Source organism: Nelumbo nucifera, chromosome 6 (assembly GCF_055504915.1).
Source record: "Nelumbo nucifera cultivar China Antique chromosome 6, China Antique-T2T, whole genome shotgun sequence".
Classification (NCBI taxonomy): Eukaryota; Viridiplantae; Streptophyta; class Magnoliopsida; order Proteales; family Nelumbonaceae; genus Nelumbo; species Nelumbo nucifera.
Window position 1 is genome coordinate 37057988 of NC_142654.1, and position 23873 is coordinate 37081860.

The 23873-nt window shown below is 40.1% G+C and overlaps 1 protein-coding gene across 6 annotated transcripts in view; it reads right to left on the bottom strand.

Moving 5' to 3' along the window:
- The window catches only part of LOC104608736 (propionyl-CoA carboxylase), a 59953-nt gene extending 38642 nt beyond the window's left edge, over nucleotides 1–21311 (bottom strand). For 2 of the 6 annotated variants that reach the window (XM_088889983.1, XM_088889987.1), the window contains exons 1-10: nucleotides 19023–20772; nucleotides 18265–18343; nucleotides 17975–18176; nucleotides 13332–13406; nucleotides 13125–13226; nucleotides 12524–12636; nucleotides 11165–11279; nucleotides 10769–10959; nucleotides 10580–10696; nucleotides 3442–3522 (exon numbers count right to left, since the gene is read on the bottom strand). In XM_088889983.1, the coding sequence (XP_088746109.1) occupies nucleotides 3442–3522; nucleotides 10580–10696; nucleotides 10769–10959; nucleotides 11165–11279; nucleotides 12524–12636; nucleotides 13125–13226; nucleotides 13332–13406; nucleotides 17975–18176; nucleotides 18265–18312 (1044 nt within the window). In that variant the 5' untranslated portion in view covers nucleotides 18313–18343; nucleotides 19023–20772. Of the gene's footprint in view, nucleotides 1–3441; nucleotides 3523–10579; nucleotides 10697–10768; nucleotides 10960–11164; nucleotides 11280–12523; nucleotides 12637–13124; nucleotides 13227–13331; nucleotides 13407–17974; nucleotides 18177–18264; nucleotides 18344–19008; nucleotides 20773–21168 lie in introns of those variants that run through there. The other 4 variants (XM_010274810.3, XM_088889984.1, XM_088889985.1 and 1 more) reach the window with 4 other exon arrangements.
- Between the last annotated feature and the right edge of the window lie 2562 nt (nucleotides 21312–23873).

Sequence of the window (23873 nt, forward strand, 5' to 3'; positions counted from 1 at the left end):
CTCTAAAGATGGAAGAGCAGATCCCCCTAGTATCTAGGCTCGTACTGGTTCATACTCAGACTTCAGCCCCACCAGAAACCGTGTCACATCAAACTGCTCTCGCTGTTGCTGTTGAACTTTGACATCAGAAGTGAGAGGATGATAGACATTTAACTCATTACGGATATTCCTCACATTGGCATAGTACTCCTCAAGGCTCTGATTTCCCTGTTGCAAATTGAAGTATTCCTGATACAGTTGATATACCCTAGTGGTATTATCCTGACCTGAATACAGTTTCTTAGCATGATCCCACACCTCTTTGGCTGTGTCAAGAAACATGAAGTTCACACTGATTTTGGGTTCCATACTGTTCCACAACCATGTAATGATCTGTGCATCTTCCTATTCCCAGTCTTCATACTCCTGAGAATTAGCAGGGGGTTTCTCCTCTCTTACATGCTTCACTTTCTTCTTCGCCTTCAGAAAAACCTCTACAGACTTAGCCCAAGGGACATAATTCTCTCCATTCAGTTTAATGGAGGTCATTTGGACATTCAGGTAGTCAGTAGATATCATGACACTAGGTTTACTATCACTATTATCTGCCATTGCCGAACTCCCTTATCACTGAATTCTGAGCACTACACACTGCACACTACACACAGACACTTCACCGAAATCTGCACACTGATTTCAACAGTAATAAATGCTAAGAACTGCAACACCACAAACCCTACTCACCGAAATCTGCACACTGATTTCAGCAGTATTAAATGCTGAGAACTGCAACACCACAAACCCTACTCACCGAAATCTGCACACTGATTTCAGCAGTATTAAATGCTGAAAACTGCAACACTACAAACCCTAATCCACAGCTACAGGAAGTTTCACCATTAAGTAGACACTATTGCCCTTCGAATCACACACAAACCAGAATAAACCCTAGCATACTGCAATCTGAAAACCCATCATGCGAACTGTACTACACCTCTCATGTATTCCATAACAGATAATATGCATAAAAAAAACTTTACCTCATCGCCTGAAGGCCAACCACACGAAGGGCTGAGACACCACTGCACCACACGTACCAGCCCTAACTAGGGCTTAGAAACCACAACAACCAATCACCAACGACACAATCGGAGGCATAGGAACCTCCTAGGGAAGAGGGCGATCACTCCTTTTCAGCCATTTTCCCAGTCTCCAACTCACGGCTGAGAACCCAAGAGAAACCCTAATTCGAATGCATAGAAGGCAGAATTCTAGCAAGTCTGATTTGTTCAACCTGGCTCTGATACCATGTTAAAGTTTGACCTGCCCTAGAATTCTGTCTTGTTCGTTGACTGTAAAGTAAACAGCAAGAAGTAGGAGAGGAAAGAGGAAGAGAGAAAAGAGAGGAAAGAGAGAAAGGCTGGTTCGAATTAGAGAAAAAAGTCATCCCTAGATTTGGCCAGACCTGTTATTATATTATTAACTTATTGGAAAAGACCTAAGTGCCCTTCTTTAAGTAAGAGGCACTCGAACTAACATAACAGTACACATCAACATTCTCAACAAGTACAAAGACCGAAATACCCCTTCACTAACACCACTAACAATCTGTAAATTGTAATTGTGCAACCACCACTTCCTCCATTCCAACTCTCCAGCCTTTAATCATATTATTAGCATCTGCCCTTACGATCAATTCACTAGGAATATTAGCTACCAAGGTCAAAAGGAGGGGGACAGAGGATCTCCTTGTCTAAGGCCCCTTTTAGTAGAAAAGAAAAACTTATCTTCCAAGGATTCCATCAAATCTCTATTTCCAACCCTCCATTCTAGACCTCTAAATCTTCTCTTGAGCTCCTTAGGCACTCATAGAGTGTCTTGAAATGGTTCACAAAGGCTTGAACCATGTCCTCATCTCTTGTCAATACTTGCCCATTCCATTCCAATTTCAGAAATGAGATTTCCTCTTTCTCCCATTTGCCAACATATGGAAAAAACTGGTATAGCCATCACCTTCCCTAAGCCATTGACATCTAGGTTTTTGTCTCCAAGCAACCTCCTCTTCTTAGAATCTCCAAGCAGCAAATGAACTTAAGAAAATCTAGGTTCTCAATTAGCCATATGAGAAGAAATCATAGTAATGGAATTCTGGCTGGCTGGTCCATGAGTTTTGGGAAGTTTTGGCTAGAATTTTATTTAAACTAATTCAAGAAAATTTAAAAAAAAAAAAAAGGAAAAGTGCTACCAGACTATCTTAAAAAATGGTTTCAAATAAGATTTAGATGAATCACATTGAAGGACCAAGAGCACTGGAGACTATCCAATGCAGACCATGGAGAAGAAGAAGAAGAAATTAAGAAAAATGGAAACAGATTTGCAATCTGTTAAGTTCTCAAGAAAAATTCATGGGGCCCATGATACTTTTAGGGGAACTATTGACACAAGTGGAGGCCTAAGAGATTGATGCCTTCTGCTCAAAACAGAATGATAGTTATAGTTTAAAATTTATTTAATTTCCTAGCTTTTGAGGTCTAGAGAAATTTTGTAATTTCCATATTTGTAAATATTTTTGAGTTTGGATTTTTAGTAGGTCTAAATCAGTCTAAAAATGTGTTTTAGGGAGTCCAGAAGGTTTAATTTAAGTCGGTAATGTGTATAGTGAGGTCCACAAGCTGTTTGGACCTTTTATTTTTTGGTAACTAGTAACTTTGTTGATTTTAAGAATGAACTGGATATGATTACAATAGTTGTAAAGTGACAAGTACCCCAATCACCCCAAAATGGTGACTTAAACCTCTTTTTTCTATCCCCAACGTGTCTGAAATCCTGTTACAATCAAGATCCATGGAACTAGATCCACTGGTCACCTTGTGCTCTCTGTGTCTTTTTTATCAATAACCATGAATTTATTAATTAAATAAAATTGTAAATGAGTACAATCAAACAAAGAGAGATAAAACCTCTTATCTCTCTCTTTTTTTCTCCATTCATTATTTTATCACCAAGAAAGAGAGCTGACTTTGACTTTGTTGTTTCACTTAAAAATCAAAATATTTCCAGGACTCCTAGGGAATCTAAAACCAAGCACATGTAAAATGTTTAAACAGATAGCTCATTAGACTTTAAGATAAAGTCATAGAAAGGACAAACAAAAAGAGAAACTATATGTACACTCAAAAATAAAACATAAAATAGGTGGTTCTGGTGAACTAGAATTAAATACTAATCAGAACTTTGCCAACTCGGGCCTTAAACCAGATGCTTAGCAAAAGAGAATTATGGTTTAGAATTATCACACCCTAGAGAAAACTAATCTAGGATTGCTGCACAACATTGAGACCCAATTACACCATTGAGAAACTTCTTTATAAGCCAAATCCGACTAGCCTAACAATATACATCAATTACAGAATTGAATATTGAAAAAAAAAAAAAAAAAGATGAAAGTAGTATGGTACTTACCAGAAACTCAGCTGCTTTCGCACGGTGTACGCATCCATATCCTCCATAGGATATCTCCCCCCAGCCTTTCCATCCACAGTCCTGGGGGAGGGGGGGGGGAGATATTGGACACAATTATCAAACAAATCTAATGGATGAAACAAATGATTACCCTAGAAGGCTAGAACCTGGTACATGGAGTTCAGTGTTTTTGTTTTTAAGTAACTATCAATAAAGGGATAAAATACAAAGATGAAGAAAAGTCATCCGGTTTTACTTTTAGTGACAAGGGTGAATCAATTCAAAAGAATCCCTTAATATCTCTTAATCACATAAATGCAGCCTGTACTATAATTCCACCAGTAACAGTACTTGAGTACCCAACAACAAATTAGAGAAGAACAACTACTCCATGCATGAAATACAAGACTAGAATAATATAATGAGATTGTTTGATTCACAAATAATTTGCATAACCATTAATACAGCTGCAGACCTTCAATACATTTGAATATGCAATATATTCCAGTGACATGGCAATTTCTACTTATGAAGATGCGCAATATATTCTAGTGACATGGTAACATGTTTTCTACTTATGAAGATGAAGGCCATCAAGGAATAGAAAAATGCAACAAGAAAACATGTGGTCTCTAGTAGGTTTTTCAACAGAAATCAAGATCCTATGCTCCATGGACCATAATTCCATCACTTCAATTTTCTATGTCAAAATACGTAAAGACGCCTTGATTTGTTTATAGTTTATGTTAATTTGTTTTTATTTTAGATCAAAATATTATTTCTAACTAAAAATTAGCTCATAACAGCCACTATAAATGCACAAAAAAAAAACAAATTAAAAAATAGTCTTGGTTGAGTATTAATGTAATAGCACATTTTATCTGCATAAACAATAAAAGATTCTAGTCAAGCCATCTACAAGGAATTCTTCATCCTTCCTACAGACCTCAATCTGATTTACCAATCTCAGAGAAAAGAAAGATGAGGGCTGTTGAGGGTCCGGGAATAGGATCTCGTCACGGGTCGGTCCACGGGGAAAACCTCCTGTTTTCCCTTGTTCCTTCCTGCTCTTGATGAACCTATCTTGGCGCCTCTGGTTATTTGTCCAAGACACCAACTCTCCTAACTCACTTCTTTAACTGAATATTCGATATCCTCATTCAATAATGGTGTCTCCTTAAATAGGAGATTACAAGAGTCCTAATCTTAGGGAGTCTCCTTGCTGAATAGGGAGACTTCTAGTTCTATCTTGCTAAGGATAAGATAAGCTAATCCTAATCTGATAATCTACTAACAAGATAAGATAAGAGCAATAGAATAAGATAAGAACAATAAGATAAGAACAAGCAAGATGATCTAATCTAATCTAGATAAGGTTGTTGTTGTCGAACTGGGTAGGATGAGAATCATTGAATCACTGCTGCTGCTGGCGGTGGGCCAGGTGCCTGTTGCTGCCGGCGGCGATGGTACGTCTTCCCGAGGAATGCGTCCATAACATTACTCCCCTCCTGAACTACAAGCTTGTCCTCAAGCTCGAACTCCGGATATGTGGCGTGGAACTCTGCCAATGGGATCCATGTGGCTTCGGCCGATGGTAAATTACACCATTCCACCAAGACTTCAAGGATTCCACGATTGAAACGAGAGTGGGTGACAGCTTTAGGTTGGGGAACCAGCTTGCCATCTTTCAAGGGTGGCAGGGAGGGGACTTGGTCTGGGGGAACACCCGTAAATGGCTTCAGCAAGGAGATGTGGAAGACATTATGAATCCGGCTGGTCTCTGACAATTCTAGCTGGTAGGCCACACTGCCAATCTGTCGTAGAACCTTGTAGGGCCCATAGAACTTAGGGGTCAGCTTCGGGGCAGCCTGGTGGCGCAAGGAGCGTTGCCGGTAGGGCTGGAGTTTCAACCAAACAAATTGTCCTGGATCGAACGACAGTTCCCGGTGGTGCTTGTCATAGTTGAGCTTCATGCGGAGCTGGGCCTGCTGTAAGCGAAGGTGGACGTCGGATAGGAGGGCATCGCGTTCTTGTAAGGAGTGACCAATTGCTTCCAAACGAGTAGAACCGGGCTCGTAGGACAGCAAGCGGGGAGGATCCCGACCATAAACGACGCGAAAGGGAGTCATGCCGAGGGAAGAATGGTAGGTTGTGTTGTAGCAGTACTCGGCCCAAGGGAGCCAATCCACCCACCGTCGCGGTTGATCGCCTACGAAACATCGGAGATACATCTCGATTGTGCGGTTGACCACTTCCGTCTGACCGTCGGTCTGTGGCCGATAAGCTAATGAGTAGGCCAGGGTGGTGCCGTGTAGCCACAATAACTCCTTCTAGAAGGCACTAGTGAAGACCGGGTCCCTATCGCTGACGATGGATTCTGGTAACCCATGTAAGTGAAAAACATGTGTAAAAAAGGCGAGGGCAACTAAAGTGGCACTGTACGGGTGTGATAGAGGAATGAAGTGGGCGTATTTAGAGAAGCGATCGACTACCACGAAGAGAACTGATTTGCCACCTACCTTGGGTAGTCCCTCAATGAAGTCCATGGAGATGTCGGCCCAGATCTGTGTCGGAATGGAAAGGGGCTGAAGAAGGCCTGTCGGGTGTAGGTTTTCCCATTTATGCTGTTGGCACGTGGAGCAATTCTGGACAAAATCTCGAATAGAAGTCTTCATACCTCGCCAATGGAAGTGTTTTCTGAACGCCTTCATGGGTGGAGTTATGGATGCTAGTGATGATGGTGGGAATCAACGGGGAGTCTGGCGGAAGATGGACTCGTCCCTTATATAGTACCAACCCGTCTTGAAGTGACCAATAGTATAAATGGTTCTCCCATTTATGTTGTTGGCAAGTGGAGCAATTCTGGACAAAATCTCGAATATAAGTCTTCATACCTCGCCAATGGAAATCAGCCCGGACGCGGTGTAGCGTTTTCTGAACGCCTTGGTGGAGTTATGGATGTTGGTGATGATGGTGGGAATCAACGGGGAGTCTGGCGGAAGATGGACTCATCCCTTATATAGTACCAACCCATCTTGAAGTGACCAATTGGGGTCGGCAATGCCGGACTGGATCATCTGGACCAAGAGCGACCATTCCGGGGACTGTGGTGCTGCCTTCTTAATGTCGTCAAACAGAGAGATCCGGGGTTGGGAAATGCTACACAGAGCCATCGCGTCTTCATCTCGCCTAGACAAGGCATCAGCTGCGCGATTTGAGGACCCCGCCTTATATTCCACCCGGAAGTCGAACCCGAGCAGTTTGCTAACCCAATGCTGCTGAGGAGAAGTGGTGAGACGTTGCTCTAATAGGTATTTGAGGCTGTAATGATCAGTTTTGACGACGAACGACTGCCCCCACAAATATGGCCTCTAGTGCTGGACGGCTCGGGCTAGGCCGATTAGTTCGCGCTCATAGGCTGGAAGCTTCAGATGTCGATCGGCCAGTCTACGGATGAAGAAAGCAATCGGGTGCCCTTGCTGCTGTAATACGGCCCCGATACCTACTCCGGAGGCATCGCACTCGACTGTAAATTCGAGGGCGAAATTTGGTAATTGCAAGACTGGGGTGGAAGACAGGGCATTTCTCGGTGTCAGAAAAGCTTCATCGGCTGCGTCGTCCCACCGGAAGAAATTCTTCTTTAACAGGGTGGTTAACGGGGCCGCTAACAATCCATAGTTCTGTACAAATTTGCGGTAGTAACCCGTTAAACCGAGGAACTCGCATAAGGCCTTGGCTGATTGAGGTTTGGGCCATTCCTTTATAGCCTGAATCTTAGAACTATCAACTGTCACACCTTGCCCATGGATGACGTGGCCGAGATAAAGAACCTGTCGCTCCCTGAAGGAGCACTTGGACCGTTTCAGGAATAATTTGTGTTGGCGTAGGAGCTCGAAAACGGTCCTCAGATGGTGGACATGCTCTACCCATGAATTGCTGTAAACGAGGATATCATCAAAGAAAACTAAAACAAATTTGCGCAGATGGGGCTGGAATACCTCGTTCATTAGTGACTGAAATGTAGATGGGGCGTTGGAGAGTCCGAATGGCATGACTAAAAATTCGAAGTGGCCATGGTGGGTGCGAAAAGCAGTCTTCTTCACGTCACCGGGAGCCATGCGAACCTGCAAATACCCGGACCTGAGGTCCAACTTAGAGAAATACTGGGCACCATGCAACTCGTCCAGCAGTTCGTCCACAACAGAAATAGGGAACTTATCTTTGATCGTCCGGTCATTGAGTTCTCTATAGTCAACACAGAACCTCCACGTTCCATCCTGCTTCGCCACCAACAGAACCTGCGAAGAGAAGGGGGAGTGACTTTTGCGTATGATTCCTTCGTTCAGCATCTCTGTACACTATTTTTCTATCTCGTCCTTCTGTAAGTGAGGGTAGCGATAAGGCCGGACAACGACTAGTGCTGAATCCGCCACCAAAGGAATACGATGGTCGCAAGCTCGGGGAGGAGGGAGTCCCTTGGGTTCCTGGAACAGATCTGAAAACTCGGCGAGAAGTTTTTCCATGGTTGCCGGTTCTGTCTGAAGCGCATGGACCTGTGGTGTCTTTTCTTTAACCCTACAACCGTGCCATGAAACTTGCTTTCCATTTAGGTGGAATGTCATTGTGAGTGCGCTAAAGTCCCACAAAATCGGGCCTAGGGTAATTAACCACTTGACCCCAAGAACAATATCAAACCCATCCAATGAGAGTACAAATAAATCAGCAAGAAACAGTTCAGAACTGACCTGTATCGGCACGTCCTTACAAATTCCTCGACTGTGAACTCTCTCACCATTTGCGACGGCTACCTGTAGTCGTGGTCGGAGTTCCATTGCTAGTTTTAACTAAAGGGCGGCATGTTCACTTATGAAGTTGTGTGTGCTCCATGAATCAACGAGAATGCGCACCGGTTGACCTGCTATCTGTGCCTGTAACAGCATGGTCTGAGAGGTTTTAATACCGGTGATCGCATGGAGAGAGATCTCTGGCTCGAATATGATGGGTTCTTCTTCATCCTCCTCTTGTTCATCGATGAGGAGGCAAAAAAGCCTCTTGCATCTATGTCCTGCCGAGTAGAGGTCATCACAGTTGAAACATTGGCCTCTCGCTCGGCGTTCTGCCATTTCTGCCCTGGTCAGACGCTTAATGGGTGGAGCGGCCATGTTACTACCTGTACTTGTCACTGGTCTAGAGGCGGTGGTTGTATGCGATTTCAGTTCCCGGCTAGTAGCAGAAGAGGGGGTCGTTGTTGCTGATCTTGGGGGTACCCATGAGTTTGGTGGACGACCCACATTAAAAATTCCACGGCTGAGCTGCAGCTTGCGCTCGAACGCGTGGGCTAAGTTCATGGCTGTGACCAAATTTGGGGGATTCTGCATCTCGACATCCACCCGCAGGGGTTCTGTTAGCCCTGCCGTGAACATATCCACTTGCTGGTCGGGTCGCACGGAGGATGCCCTCGCGAGGAGGGTTTGGAAGTGTCGCTGGTGTTCAGTCACTGTGCCGGTCTGTTTAAGGTTAATCAGCTCGCCCAAGGGGTTGCTGGTCAGTGGGGGTCCGAACCTAAGAAGGCAATAGGACTTAAACTGGGGCCAACTGAGCCCGGGTTCTTCTTGCTCTAACCGATAAAACCAAAGTTGTGCTTCCTCTGTTAAGTGAAAGGCGGCTAGACTTACCTTATCCCGGTCATCTGTCCATTGATTCCGAAAAAACTGCTCGCAGCGATACAGCTAGCCTAAGGGTCTCCGTTGCCGTTGTACGATGACTGCGGTTCTTTGGCTAACGGATTGCTGTTCGCCGGAAGACTCTGGAAGATCTAGTCGGCAGCCGTTAGCGGCTGTCCCTCCTTCAGAGTTCCCTTCCCTGCTAGAAAGGAATAGCTCCATCAAGCGTCGCAGCTCCATCACTTTGTCTTTGATCTCACGGACTTCGGAGCTGGTCTCCACGAGTTGGTGCTCGAGGTCGTGGACCCTGGATGGTAGCTGCTCCAGATCTCCCATGACACCTTGCTCTGATACCAAGTTGTTGAGGGCCCAGGAATAGGATCTCGTCACAAGTCAGTCCACGGAAAAAACCTCCTGTTTTCCCTTGTTCCTTCCTGCTCTTGATGAACCTATCTTGGCGCCTCTGGTGATTTGTCCAAGAGATCACCAACTCTCCTAACTCACTTCTTTAACTGAATATTCGATATCCTCATTCAATAATGGTGTCTCCTTAAATAGGAGATTACAAGAGTCCTAATCTTAGGGAGTCTCCTTGCTGAATAGGGAGAATTCCAATTTTATCTTGCTAAGAATAAGATAAGCTAATCCTAATCTGATAATCTACTAACAAGATAAGATAGGAGCAATAGAATAAGATAAGAACAATAAGATAAGAACAAGCAAGATGATCTAATCTAATCTAGATAAGGTTGTTGTTGCCGAACTGGGTAGGATGAGAATCATTGAATCACTGTTGCTGCTGGCGGTGGGTCAGGTGCCTGTTTCTGCCGGCGGCAATGGTACGTCTTCCCGAGGAATGCATCCATAACAAGGGCACTACCCATAGACACCATGCCAAAAACATTCATTGAAATATTTAGTGGAATAAATTAATTAATAATAGAATTATAGAACATTTCAGTACAAACATGGCATGCATATATATGAGAATTGATTGTGGATCCTTGATCATGCTATCCCCAAGATAAAGAGAATGATGGACCTGATCCCCAAATAAATGACATGACAAAATAGATCAAAACATATAGCCATGTCTCTAAACCATTTGTAAGACCATAAGATCAGAATATTTTATATGGATTTAAGGTCTATATCTATATCAATAAATATTAATCTTATTTAAACCTTTAAATTCAAAAAATCTATAATTTTAGTACTAGAAAAGAAAGCCATAGTCAACTGACAGAAATAACACAGACACTTCAACTGAGAGTATATGATTTTTCTATTACGTGAATTATTTCTGTTGGAGAAGGCATTATCACAAATTTGGCCAATTCAAACACAACAATTTTTTAAACTGTGGGTATAATTAAAACCTTATAACCAAAAGATTAATAAAAATGGAAGTAATATCTCATTCTAAACTCAATTTTGTTTTAGTAGAGATTAAAAATAATTAAAAAAGATGCTACCTTTGGAACCAATTGTAAAAGTTTATCAGGAACATGTTGATCAGATGGCCTTACTCCAGTGCAGAGAACCCTATTCCTTGTCAACGACTGGAAGGAAACATCTCGAAAATCTATAACCTGCTTTCAGTATGATGGTTAATATTTCTTTCAGCTTATATCAATAAAAAATAAATCAATATGCATGCCTACCACATCAGGAGTAACATAAGCAGCAGGATCTCCAACCTCATAAAGAAGTTGTTCTGCACAAGTACTAAAATTTATAAACCCTCCACTGCCATCTGCCTTTGCCACACAGATTCTTCCATCAAAACCAACTTCAGCAAAAGGAAGAGACAAATCCAAAAGATTCTGAAAAGACATATCTCGGTGTTTATCTCCTGAAATGCAGTTTACACAGTCAGTGGTGACAATGGCAAAACGGTATTTCTGCAATGATAAAAAACCAAGATCGGTGTGGATGAATTAAATAATAACATATGAATTATCATCAAAAAAAGTAAAAATATATGAACTCAAGCAGTTTTAAGTCTACATCAGAGACCAATTGGAAATGCCAGTACAAGATTATTCTAAACAGCTCACCTGGATGCATAAAGTATCCTCCTGTGAGTTGGCACCCACACTCCAGAAGATGACCAGCCAGAGACCCTTGTGCTAGCATATACAAGTCATCCCAATTCCAACCCAATTCATACACCTAATCATAAATAAACTACATTATCTGGATTGTTCACCTACAATAAGTTGTACAATTGCATCACAGTAAACCAGGTGTGTGGATAAGGACACTGGAATCAAAATCCGATGCATGGCCAGGAGTCTGACTTGGCAAGGTGAAGAAACAAGGACTTCTCTATAGAAAAGTATAAGTAGTCCCTTTTTAATCTTAACATTATAAACCTATAGAAATGGGTCTAAAAGATTTTGTTACAATAGGAAAAATGGCATTCATTGTGTACATTAACTGTTCATTTATGTTGAAAAAGCAAGGAGAAAAAGGGAAATGTCACAGAAATGTTTTTCAAGAATTCATAGTGCTGGAGTCTGATGCATGTCCAGCACAGACACTTCATCCACTTAGGAGAGTCCATGCAACACTGCAGTAAACACAAATGCATATAGGCTTCATATATACACATAAATAGTACCTACTTTTTATTTAAGAAAATAGTTCAATTCTGGAGTTATTTTCCTTTTTAATCAGCAACAATGTTAGTTGATTCCAAATATAGGTTTAAATTCCCCCTTTAACTTTCAAAATGGCATCCTAGATGACTTGGAGTATCAACCTTGGTACACATCTATTTGTAGCCACTTTCATTTAATGTACCTATCCTGACATCTTGAAACTATAACAAACTTTTCTGCACCATTGTCTTGTTTGCATACATAAAATCTCCACCAAACAATCCAGATACATTGTCTATTCAACTTTTAGAGCCAAGTCAGTAGATAATTTGCATTTTGAAGACAAATTCAGGAATTAGCTAGAACCTTGCCATGATAACCATCAGGCAAAGAAAAAGAATGTGTGATTTTGAACAAATGAATAAAGTTTCCAGGATTTTTCAATTAATGATGCTTGTGAGTCGATCCAAGACAACTAAATATGAAAGAACAATCAATACCTCTTAGCTGTTGAACACTATAAATGAACAGAGTCTAGTTATTAAGATGGACCAATGCCAAAAGCACCTAAAGGCAAACAATACTACACCTGATACAAAAAAAGAAAAGTATCTTTCTTTTTTTACGCATAAGCATATCCTCCAAAACCGAACATTAGAAAAAAATCCCATCAAAGTGTAAAGAAGAAAACTCTCATTAATATGGAAAAACAATACAGACTCCCCATGATAAGGCATCACCAACAAGGTCTATAGATGCCCACAGAATAAGGAATGAGAACTAATGGTGAAGATAAGAAGGAATTCCCCATACCATTGGGCCTAAGAATAAGGCTGCATCAGCAACTCGGGAAGTGATTATAACATGTGGTTTGTACCTCTCCAAACACTGAACAATAGGAGCTGAACCCAGGTATGTGCTTACACCTTTCAAGTATTAGAAGGAGATATTAGACCAGAATTTTTTTGATAATGCGCTCTTCTGAAAAATAAAGATGCATTTGTACGTATAAACAAAAATAGATAATAGTAACAAGTAACAACATAAAATAAAATATGTGATTACTCCAGAAATTGTCCAACAGTAAAACAATAACATATGCATGGTGCCATGAATGCACCCTCTCCTGCAAAGGTGCTTTTGGAGGGCATTTCTATGCATTTGTGTAACCAAAAACCCATAAATCACATTAAAGAAATAATAGAAGTCATCAAAAAGTGCACCCAAGAGTATCAAATTCTTACACCTTCCATGATTGAAGAATTGTTGAGTAAGGACCTCAATCATGAAACATATTAGCAAATTTGAAGTAACCCTTCTATCATAAGCACTTGTTGGTTTTTGGTTATATCAACAGATAACATTATCTAAGAGAAATAAGAAAAAAAATCTTCAAGAAATATTAAGAGAATACCTGATTTTGATAAAGCAACTTCATGAGCCACAGCAACACATACATTGAGCCCCAGTCTACTAGCTATGTCTAAGACTTTTTCCTGTGCACCAAGGGGATCCACTTTCCACAAGTAGATATTTACATGCAGAAATGGAGCATGTCAGTGTAAAACAAAGCATATAGTTTTGCAGAATGGTAAATGATTAGATATTCTTGGTTTCTTACTTGCACCCATGTTGGTAATTATACAAGTTTTTCTCTCCACTGCCAAAGGTAGAAGCAAAGACATCCATTCTGATACTGCAAAGTCGTTCAAAATCAATATGAACAAATAAAATGAAGCACAAATAGGGAAAAATGATGCTATACTTAGGGGTGCAAGTCGGGTTGGCCCAAGTTAACAGTTTACACTGTTTCGGGCTCGGGTTTCGGATTGGACCAATTGAAATTTTGACAAAATCCCAACCCTAACCTGGAAAAGTTGCACCCCTATACTTGGGTAATTTATCTGTTGCATTTGACCTCTCGGTTCAAAAAAAGTGCATACAACCATGTGGACAACAAATTGAATATGCCTACTGTAAACAACATAAATACATGTATTTCAATTACAGTTTGGTAGTAATTATTAGTCATATGTCCTAAACACAATTTTTTGATAAATGGGAATTTTTATTATTCATGTATTTTCTTTTATAATTACATGAATAGTCCTTGGTATCCATGTCAAGATGGTATATTCTTAAGATGATAAGAATTTGAGCTACACTTTTCTTGGTACAAGATCCTTAAACAGTTCCTGGTCAGAGGATTGTCAAGAGGACTTCGATAATCTGGATAGACTGCCACATATTATGCTTGCATTCAGCGGTAATGAATATCAAGTCACTTGTGTGGAGACACTGAAGCAAATATGTGGGTGTTCTTCTTTTATGAATAAAAATAAACTTTAAGCTCATACAGCAGCCCTTGGAGAAGCACGAGCTGCAGCCTCTCCCAACATATTACAAGGAAACTAGAAAAAAAGAAACAAACATTACAGCCGAGACCAAAACAAAACTTCCCTTTTTGCCCCATGCTTGGCTAAGCCATCAGCCAATGCATTTGTTGATCTCCCCATCTATTGTATAGTTATAGACATATTCCTTGTCATCCACTTAAATTTCTTGATTTCATTCTTATGGCACCACATAGCATCTTGGGGGTTCTTCAACGACTACACCAACACCTTGGAATCCCCTCCAATAAGTAGGTGCTCTACACCAATTGATTTGCAAATTGCACTCCTTGTAAAGTAGCTAGTATTTCTGCCCTAACAGAATCCCCAAATCCCAAAGGACCCAAGTAAAATACAACCTCTCCAAACTCATTTCTTAGACCCCCCCCCCCCAATTCCAGAGAGCCCAGTCCGGAGCCAAGGGAGCTCCAAAAGGTGATAGAAAATTTGAAATAACCTCTTTTTTATACAAAGAGACATAGAATAACAAAGGAAAAAGGTCCTTTAAAGGGGTATCTCTGACACAAATATCCTCCCAAAACCAAATAGAGTTTCTAAAACAAACGTCATACGAAAACCCAATATGTGGGTTCTTGTTAGAGAACAAGTTTACTAAACTTGACCCATTAATAGAACAGTTACATGGAATCTTGTGCCAATAGCAGTTTTATCATCACAATTGTGTAGATGATCCTTAGACCTGAGGCATCATGGATGACTTTTCCTTTTTTTTATGAATGAATAGTAATTTTGTTAAAGAGAGGAAAAAAGAGTACAATCACCCTAGGAGGAGGCATGAGATGTTACCTCCCCTTAGGGATGACTACAAACCCAAACCCTTATCAAAATGCAATTTGTAAGTTAGCCCAGTACAAAGAAACCCGAGAATCCCCTTGTTTAGCCAAATAATCTTCCAAGACATTTGCAAATCTGCTAACCCACTGAAAACTAACTGACATATTCCTTGTAATCCATTTAACTTTTTTAACTTTTAAGAAGATCCCTATAGCCCCAAATAATAGTATCCGGGTTCAACAACCAACCCACTACCACCTTAGAGTCTCCTTCGACTAACAAATTCTCCACTCCAAGTTGGTTGGCAATTTGTAATCCTTGTACACCAGCTAATGTCTCAGCCCTTGTTGAGTCTTCAACTCCCACTGGAACTGAAAATAAGGAAAGAATGTTGCTATCCTTCTCCCTCAAGATCCCTCCCATATCCAAAGGTCCTGGGTTGCCTTGACTACTCCCATCAAAGTTCAGCTTTACAACACCCTCCAGAGGGGGTAACCACCTAGCTCGTATTTTGTTCTTCTTGGAGGTTGTGGAAGCCACCACTACCCAACTCCTTCAAAGATCATCACAAGAATAATCCACAAAGAGATCTGAAGCTTTCAGCCAAAGAATTGCCCTTTTCAAGATACACTCCTTTACTTCAACAAGGATTCTTTTCTTTTCTAGGAATATACCGGCGTTCCTTTCCTCTCAGATAGTCCATAAAACAGTTACTCTGATATATTTCCACATTAGCTTCCCTCTCTTCGTTGCCCACCCAAAAGTAGATGGATGAAAAAGCAAATTTACTTCAGAAGGCAAGTTCCACATGCACCCAAACAACATAAAACTAATTCCAAAAATCTGGAGCAAAGGAGCAAGATATCAATAAGTGGTAACGGTCCTCATTACGCACTTTACACATTGTACACCAATTTGGGAACAAACACATATAAGGTCTCTTCTTTTGCAGGTTATCAAAACTATTTATTTTACCATAATAAACTTTCCAACAAAAACAACTATTTTAGGGGGGAAAGGCCTTGACCAAATTTCTTTAACTAGGAATACCCAAGGGGATAGAGTAGAGCAAAGAGAATTGAAGGAGGCACAAGTAAAAGAGCCACTCGGAACCAAAGTCTAAATTCTACTATCAAGTTTAAGGGGGTCTAGACAAACAAAATCCAATAGAAGTAAAAGCTCAAAAACATAAACAAATTCCTCATCCCTCAAACCTCTACAAAATTCAAAATCCCAATTTAAAGACAACGAGAGAACTAGAGGAGAAAGGAACCTAGAAACAAGCTCCTTCTTATAGAGGGAAATAGAATAAAGGGAAGGGAAAAGGTCTTTAGAGGTTGAGTGCCCACCCAAACCTCTTCTTAAAAGAAAACAGAATTACCTAAGCAAACATCATACCTTACCTACCTGAGGAATTTAGGGAGGATGCCTGAAATTGCCTTCCAAGGTGTTGTCAGTAAAACCCGTCAAAGATACTCCAACATCCCAATCAGTTTCAGAACAGCCATGGATACTAGCCACCACTTCATTTCACAACCTCTCTCTTTCCAAAGGCCACTTCCAAAGCCATTTGCCTAAAAGAGATTCATTCTTATTAACTAGGTTCCTTAACCCTAAACCCCCTTTGTCCTTACTTCAACTCACCACCCCCCACCTAATCAAATGATTCTTTTCTCTTCCCCTAGCTCCCACAAGAAATCTCTCATCAGTTTTTCTATTCTCTTAGCTTCCCTAGAAGGTATCTTAAAGACGGACAAAGGACCTTTGCTCCTCTCCCTGACTCCCCAGTATTCATGAAAAAGAAATTTCAAAAAATGCCTTGCCTCATGTTTAATTTAAAGCTTTCTTTGTATTAATATTTTAAACTAAAGAAAAAATTGAAAGTTTGTACTGAAATTCTTAATTGGGCAAAAATCCTATTCAAGGTGCAGTATTGAACTGATGTGGACCAGGGAATTGAATACAAAGAGTCCTCTATTTGGTGGATGGTCAGATTGGCCACAAAGTTCTTTGAGTGGTACCAAAGTGCCAACAGCTGGAATTATCTAGTGAGTCTCCCTCATTGACCTGATTAGAGAACCTTTTTCTAATTTCTACACATGCTGATAAACTTTATAAAATGCCTTCATGCTGACAAGCACTTATTACAATGCCAGTAGAACTGATACGCCACACCTAGGTCCTTTAAGCCCTGAAGTGAACACCACAAACATATGCCCCGACTATCACACCCAGGCACAACTGCCACAATATGTGCACTACGCATAAAGCACATTAAAAAGGATCTAAACCATCAAAGAAAATAATAAGAATAATAACAGTAAGAATAGTTCTGGTTGGATTTCCTAACAACCTGATTCATCACAATCTTGTGGTCTCACATAAATTTGGCAAGAATTCCAGACAAAAATCTACACATCAGAGGGTTAGAATCATTCAAACAAGATTATCTTTGATCTATGATATATTCTAAGTGGGAGCAGATGCAGTGACCTTTCTTTACAAATGTCATTTGAGTATGAATTGGGGAAGGGAAGATAGTCACTTATAATTATAGGCAAAACTTGAGTGTTCCTCATGTGTGTGAATCACTGAATCTGTGAGGGCCTATTCGTTTCCTCTTAACTCTTATCTCTTAAGAGGAATCTTTTAACTTTAAGAGAAAAATGATTGTTCATTTCCTCTTATCTCTTAAAGTGCAATCATACAACTTTTTTGTTTTCCAATGATACCCCCAAAAAGACAAACAAAAGTCTCATATATGGGGTTAAAACAGATATTTGATAATTTTCAAAATTCAGAACAACATTCTCTGCATTCAGAGTTCAGAGGAAAGAAAAGTTCACCCATACCAATATACCTCTTAATGTAATTATTGCACTTTCAGATGTCAGACTTCAGAGCAAATGAACAGGCCCTGAGTGTTTTATGTATCTTTGTAGTAAAGTTTGAAGGATTTAGGAAAATTAGAGATAAAGGAGGGCAAAGAGAAAAACAAATAAGAAAAGGAATGATCGGTGAGGATGAAATATTTTGTTTGGGCAAAACATAACAAAAACAAAGATAAGCAACGTACTCCGAGAATCATAACCAACGCCACCGGATATCATAAGTTGGTAACAATCAGACAGGGTGCGCTCTGCCAGACATTCAAGTACAAGATAGTCTAGCTCTTCAACTTTCTGAAGAAGTTTGAGAGCTGTCAATGGCCTGTCACCTGCAAACCCAGCCCCACAGCCAATATAAACTTTTTCCTTGTGTCTCTGAGGATTCTCCCTCTGCAAGGTTTGGAAATGCAATGAATTTTCCTCCTGGGAAAATATTAAACTACCTAGTGTCAAATAAAAAATAAACAGCCTAACTAACCAGCTTCATAACACAGTTGTGTACTTCACTGTCCTCCTTGCTTTCCATGGCAATTCAGATCACCTTGAATTGGAAATCCCTGATACAAGAAGAATGCACCATAAAAAAACCCTCTTCCAGATATTTAGAATCCGAAGAGCATAATTTTAATGCGGTTATGTCAACAATAATGTAGTTATACAATTGAAGAATGAAAATAAGCATCCATATCTTTTCAGAGAATAAGAAATTTTAATGAGTTTAAGTGCCGGTTAACTTCAATCAGCAAACATATGTCAACAGTATTTGCGAGAAATATTGATGTGAGTTTTCTGCCACACCATAATTCAGTTATTGCCTGAAAACCCATCTCAATTTCTTCTTTCATATCTCAACATATTACTAGTATTAATTTAAAATAGGAACCACACGTTTAAATTCTTTCAAAAACAAACAAGTAATTAGTCTTGTCAATCAAACAAGTAATTAGTCTTGTCAATTAAAATAGGAACCACACGTTTAGCAAAGACTTAAAATGAAATTATTTCATTCCAGATAGGTTAAATATGTTGTCAATCAAACGGTGAAAAGGGAAGTTGTGTAAATTCGATTACTTCCTGTGTAAACTTTGAAATAAATTATGATCCACTTAACTTAACAGTAAAGATATTACCAAAAAGTATTCAACGGTAAAAAGAGCGACAGAAACATGCCTACTATATACCAAAACTAAAGGCTCCCTTAAGCTACATTAAATTGTCTTACAAAGTGGAGCTTACCGAGCTTGCAGACTACAGTCACGAATTTAAGATTGAAAATAAAGGCAGACGAAAACCAGAAATTCAAAATGAAGCATGAGGATCCTTTAGCTTGCGAACTATTCACTCCTGAACTCTTCAATCCAAAACTTCAGTAGTTAAGAAAATAATAATGGAATGACCGATTAGCCCCTTTAGCTTGCGAACCGCGGATTTCGATGACTGCTATATCGTCCACGTTTAGTGCTAGCAGGCAGAAATAGAAGACAATGATGATTCGGGGTCACGCAGTGGACAGAATCCGTAGTTCCGTATCCTAACCAAGAAAAGGGCAATTCTACTAGAATCAAAATTTAAGGAATTTAAGGCCCTGTTTGGCATCGTTTCACGAGGTGTTTTTTGGACGTTCCTGTGCTACCGATAAAGGTTCAAATTATATATAGCAAATAAAGTGTATCGAAAAATCAATTTTAAGATAACTATCATACTATACTTTGCATAGATACGGATAACTAATCAATTTATATAGATAGGCATAGATATGGACGAAAAACCAAGTGCCTGTTTGGCAAGTCTTTTCCCAGAGATCTGTTACAAGAACGAGGGTAAGCTTTTGTAAATAGATCTTGAAAGTCCTAAGACTGTTTGGTTAAAATATTTTTCATAGGTCTCAATAAAGACCATAAAAGCTAGAAGACCATTTGGTAATGTGATGAAAATATGTGTATTATGTATATATTAATATCTTATGTATGGGCTAACAACATGTGGGACATACATGCATTTATTAAGGTGGCCCTATATACCATTGGTGGACATGTATGTGGGGCCCACATATATTTTACAAGGTGGGTCCGACGTACCATTGATGGACATGGGGTCCATGTGTGGACATGTATGTGGGTCCTATGTACATTTTATAAGATGGGCCCAATATACTATTGATAGACATAGGTGGGGTCCATAAGTGGACAAGTATGTGGGACCCAAATACATTTTTCAAGGTGGGCCCCACATACTATTGATGGACATGTATGTGGGGCCCACGTACATCTTACAAGGTGACTCGACATACCATTGGTAGACATGTAGGTGGGGTCCATGTGTGGACGTGTATGTGGGACCCACATACATTTTTCAAGGTGGGCCCCATATACCATTGGTGGACATGTATGTGGGGCCCACATACATTTTACAAGGTGGGCCCGACATACCATTGGTGGACATGCATGTGGGGTCTATGTGTGGACATGTATGTGGGGCCTATATACATTTTCAAGGTGGGCCCCACATACCATTGGTGGACATGCATGTAGGGCCCACATACATTTTACAATGTGGGCCCCACATGCTATTGGTAAACATGCATGTGGGTCCATGTGTAGACATGTATGTGGGGTCCACGTACATTTTTCAAGGTGGGCCCCACATACCATTGGTAGGTCGCACTTACACATTCAAATAGTTTTTTGTGGAAAGATAACCCATTTTTCCCCTAGTGTGTACATCGTGCCACACATTCGAAGAAGACGGAGCACTAAAAGATTGTAAAAGCTTCATTTGAAGCTTCTTGAAAAAGCCCAATTTCAGTTTGTTGGCATCTTTTGTGGGTTGGAGCTTTTTCCCAATAGAACTTTCCATTGCCAAACGGGAAAAGCCTAGAATTCAGGCTTTCGTGCTTCCAAACAGCCCAAAGCCCGCCCATAAAGGCTTGATATCTTAAAAAACTTAAATAAATCCTAAAAGAGTTATATATATATATATATATATATTAGCTAATTGACTAAGGGTACCCCTACTCATGGTTTTTAAAAACGAACTGGTGACCGAACTGGTTAGGGGTCCGGTTACCAGTTTGAACGGTTTGACCATTCGACCCAAACGACCAGCCCATTCTGACAAAAAAATAAAAAATTGGAAAACGGTCAAAACCGTTCGAATGGTTCGAAAGGTTAACCAACCAGTTCAGCAGTTTACTAACCAAAATCAATGGTTTTGGGGAAAAAGCGGTTTTAGAAGAAAACGGACCGGTTCCCGGTTTTTTCGGTCCGGTCCAGTTTTGAAAACAGTGCCCCTACTATTTGAAAATTGACTAGTGTTATCCCTACTATTTCTGATAATAACATAGATGTGAAAAAGACTATTTTACCCTCCACTGGATCTCTACCTCCTCATTTTCTTCGTTGTAACCATTGGAACCGCTGTAACTGCCGAAACAGTGGAGTTGTAGAAGAAAATCTAACTGCAAAAGTCACCGGAACTGCGGAAACAGTGGGATTTTACTGGAGTTGTAGAAGAAAACCTAAAATGGGGGGACCTTGAGCAGCACACGAGATCCCCAAGGCCCTGGTCGGAACACAGGGGGTGGACCGGCTAGACCGGCTAGAAAGCTTCGATGGATGGTGGTGGAGGATGGAGAGGAAGGAATAGGGGCGGACCTCAAAGACTGGGGTCACCTGGTCGGAACACAGGGGGTGTGCAGTCAAGAATACTAAGGGTTGCGGGGAAGATTTCAACATTCAAGGTGAACACAGTCGCTGGTGCTAAGAGAGGTGTCGCTACTTTTCCAAGAAGAGGGAAAATGAGCCCATGGAAGCTTTGACAAGGTTGGAAGGGGAAGAAGATGTTCCGAGTAATAAACCCAGTAACAGTTGTCGTTGCCGCAGGGACATTCGCTGGAACTTTCATGGCTACTGCTACCAAATCCGTTGCTCCAATCTTGCATTGACCTCCAGTGCAGATCGAGGAGTTTCCGAAATCCCAGCTTACCTCTGGCAGAAGTCCATCAATGCCACCACGCCATGGGTTGCAGGGTCTGATGCAGGTTTTGTTGCAAAGATCCTCCTTCTCTTTGTCTCCCTCTTTCAGTCGCTGACGGCCTTTAAACCAAGCTAAAGGTTTTGTTGCAGGGTCTGATCAGAGAGGACGAAGTCGCTGGAGGGGAACCGAGCCAAAGGTTTCCGATCCAAATCCATTACAACCTCAATCAGGCGGTGGAGTTCCGGGTGTTCGCTTACCCTCCGTCGCATCTCCTCCGGCAATAGAGCCAATAGGCGTCCCAATTCGATGTCGGATTCATCTTCCGCCACGGAAGAAGAAGAAGAAGCAGTCAAGAATTCCGAACCAGAACACAAGCATAAGCTACCTCTTAGGAGGTGGGAAACGTGTTTGATGAAAAGGGGATGAGGAAAAATCGAGAAGAAATGATGTGTAAGGAGGGGCAGCTGTGTTGGTGACGTTCGAGGACGCAGAGGATGGAGGTAGCTCGGGGGAGGAAGAACTTGCTTTGGCGGGAACGCTAACACAAGAAAAGTTCAGCTTCTTTCTCTAGTTTCCGATTTCTCTGGTGTCGACTGAGAGTGTGCAACGTCCGAGAAGAATTTTTGGAATTCTTATCTCGGCATGAATGAAGTTCTTAGGTGCTGCTTGCAGCTTGCCTGCTTGGATCAGGTGGAGGTTCGAATATTCTAATTCGGGGAATTGGAATATCAGCAGCAGATAATTCCATATGCAACAGTAGACAGCCAGAACCGTATGTCAAGGACCTTACTCAGATCTGGTTCCTTATTTGCTGTTGAAAGGAAGAAAACGGTAAGGGTAAAATTGGGTTTTTAAAAAAATATATGTCACTTATATATGAATTTAATAGAATATTAATGGATGCAAATCATAAGAGTAGATTTAATCAATTGTTAGCATCAGTCAATTTTCAAATAGGGGTACACTTAGTCAATTAGTTAAACGATAACGGTAGTTTAAGAAATTTACTCTACTTACTTTAATGATTTATATAAAGTGTGAGATATGAAATACAATCAGTAATCATTAAAAAATAACAAAAAATTAAAATGTGTACATATATACTTTGATTTTCAACAAATCAATCTAATTTGCCTTAATGTTTGTTAATACACACACAGTTTTGTGTTTAGACTCGACCCAACCCATATGTACTTTATATATAATATCTATGTATTTGTATTTGTATTTGTATTTGTTATTTATGTTATATAATTATATAGTTTGTATATAAATATTATATTGTGACACTTATAATATGTATTATATATAATATTTTATATTCTACAATGTATCAAAAAAATTATATGCGTATTATATGACATTTAATATAAAAATTATATTTATATATATAATATTTTATATATAAAGGACTTAGGATTGACCTAACCCATAATCACCCCTACAAACATCTACTAAAAAAGAAAAATGTTTATTTAAGGATCAAAATGCATAAAATTTAAACAACAAAATAGATTTGGACTTGGTGATGGACTCATGGTCATTACAAGCTAGTGATCAAGGTTTACACCTTCTAATAGCCCATTTTAGTTTTTACACCCAAAATTATGTGAATTAGGATTTAGGAGAGGGAGAGTAATTAATTAGGAGGATTAGCAATTTAATTAGATAGATGAAGAATAATTAATTAGAAATATTAGAAACAAAAGAAAGGTTAATGAGAAAAAGGGAGTAAATAAAGTAATTAATGAGAGGGAGAGTAATTAATTAGAAAAATTAGCAAAAAAAGAAAAGGAAGTTATTAATTGGTAATGTATCACCTGGTCCGATACGGGCCTATATTGGCCTAATACTAACAAAAAGAAATGAGGGGATTGATTTGTATATGTTCCATGTATTGAGTCTTTATCAAAACAATACGTATCAGCCCGCTACGTTGCAAAATTTTGAACCTTGGGTACCACCAATCTAGGTCCACATGTTACAATACCATCAATTGGGTGGGATTGGGTTTGGGTTTAACTTCAACCCAATCCATCTAACCCACCAACCTGTTAATGATTCATTTAAATAAAACTATATGAATTGATTACAACCCAAACCCGTCTTAGC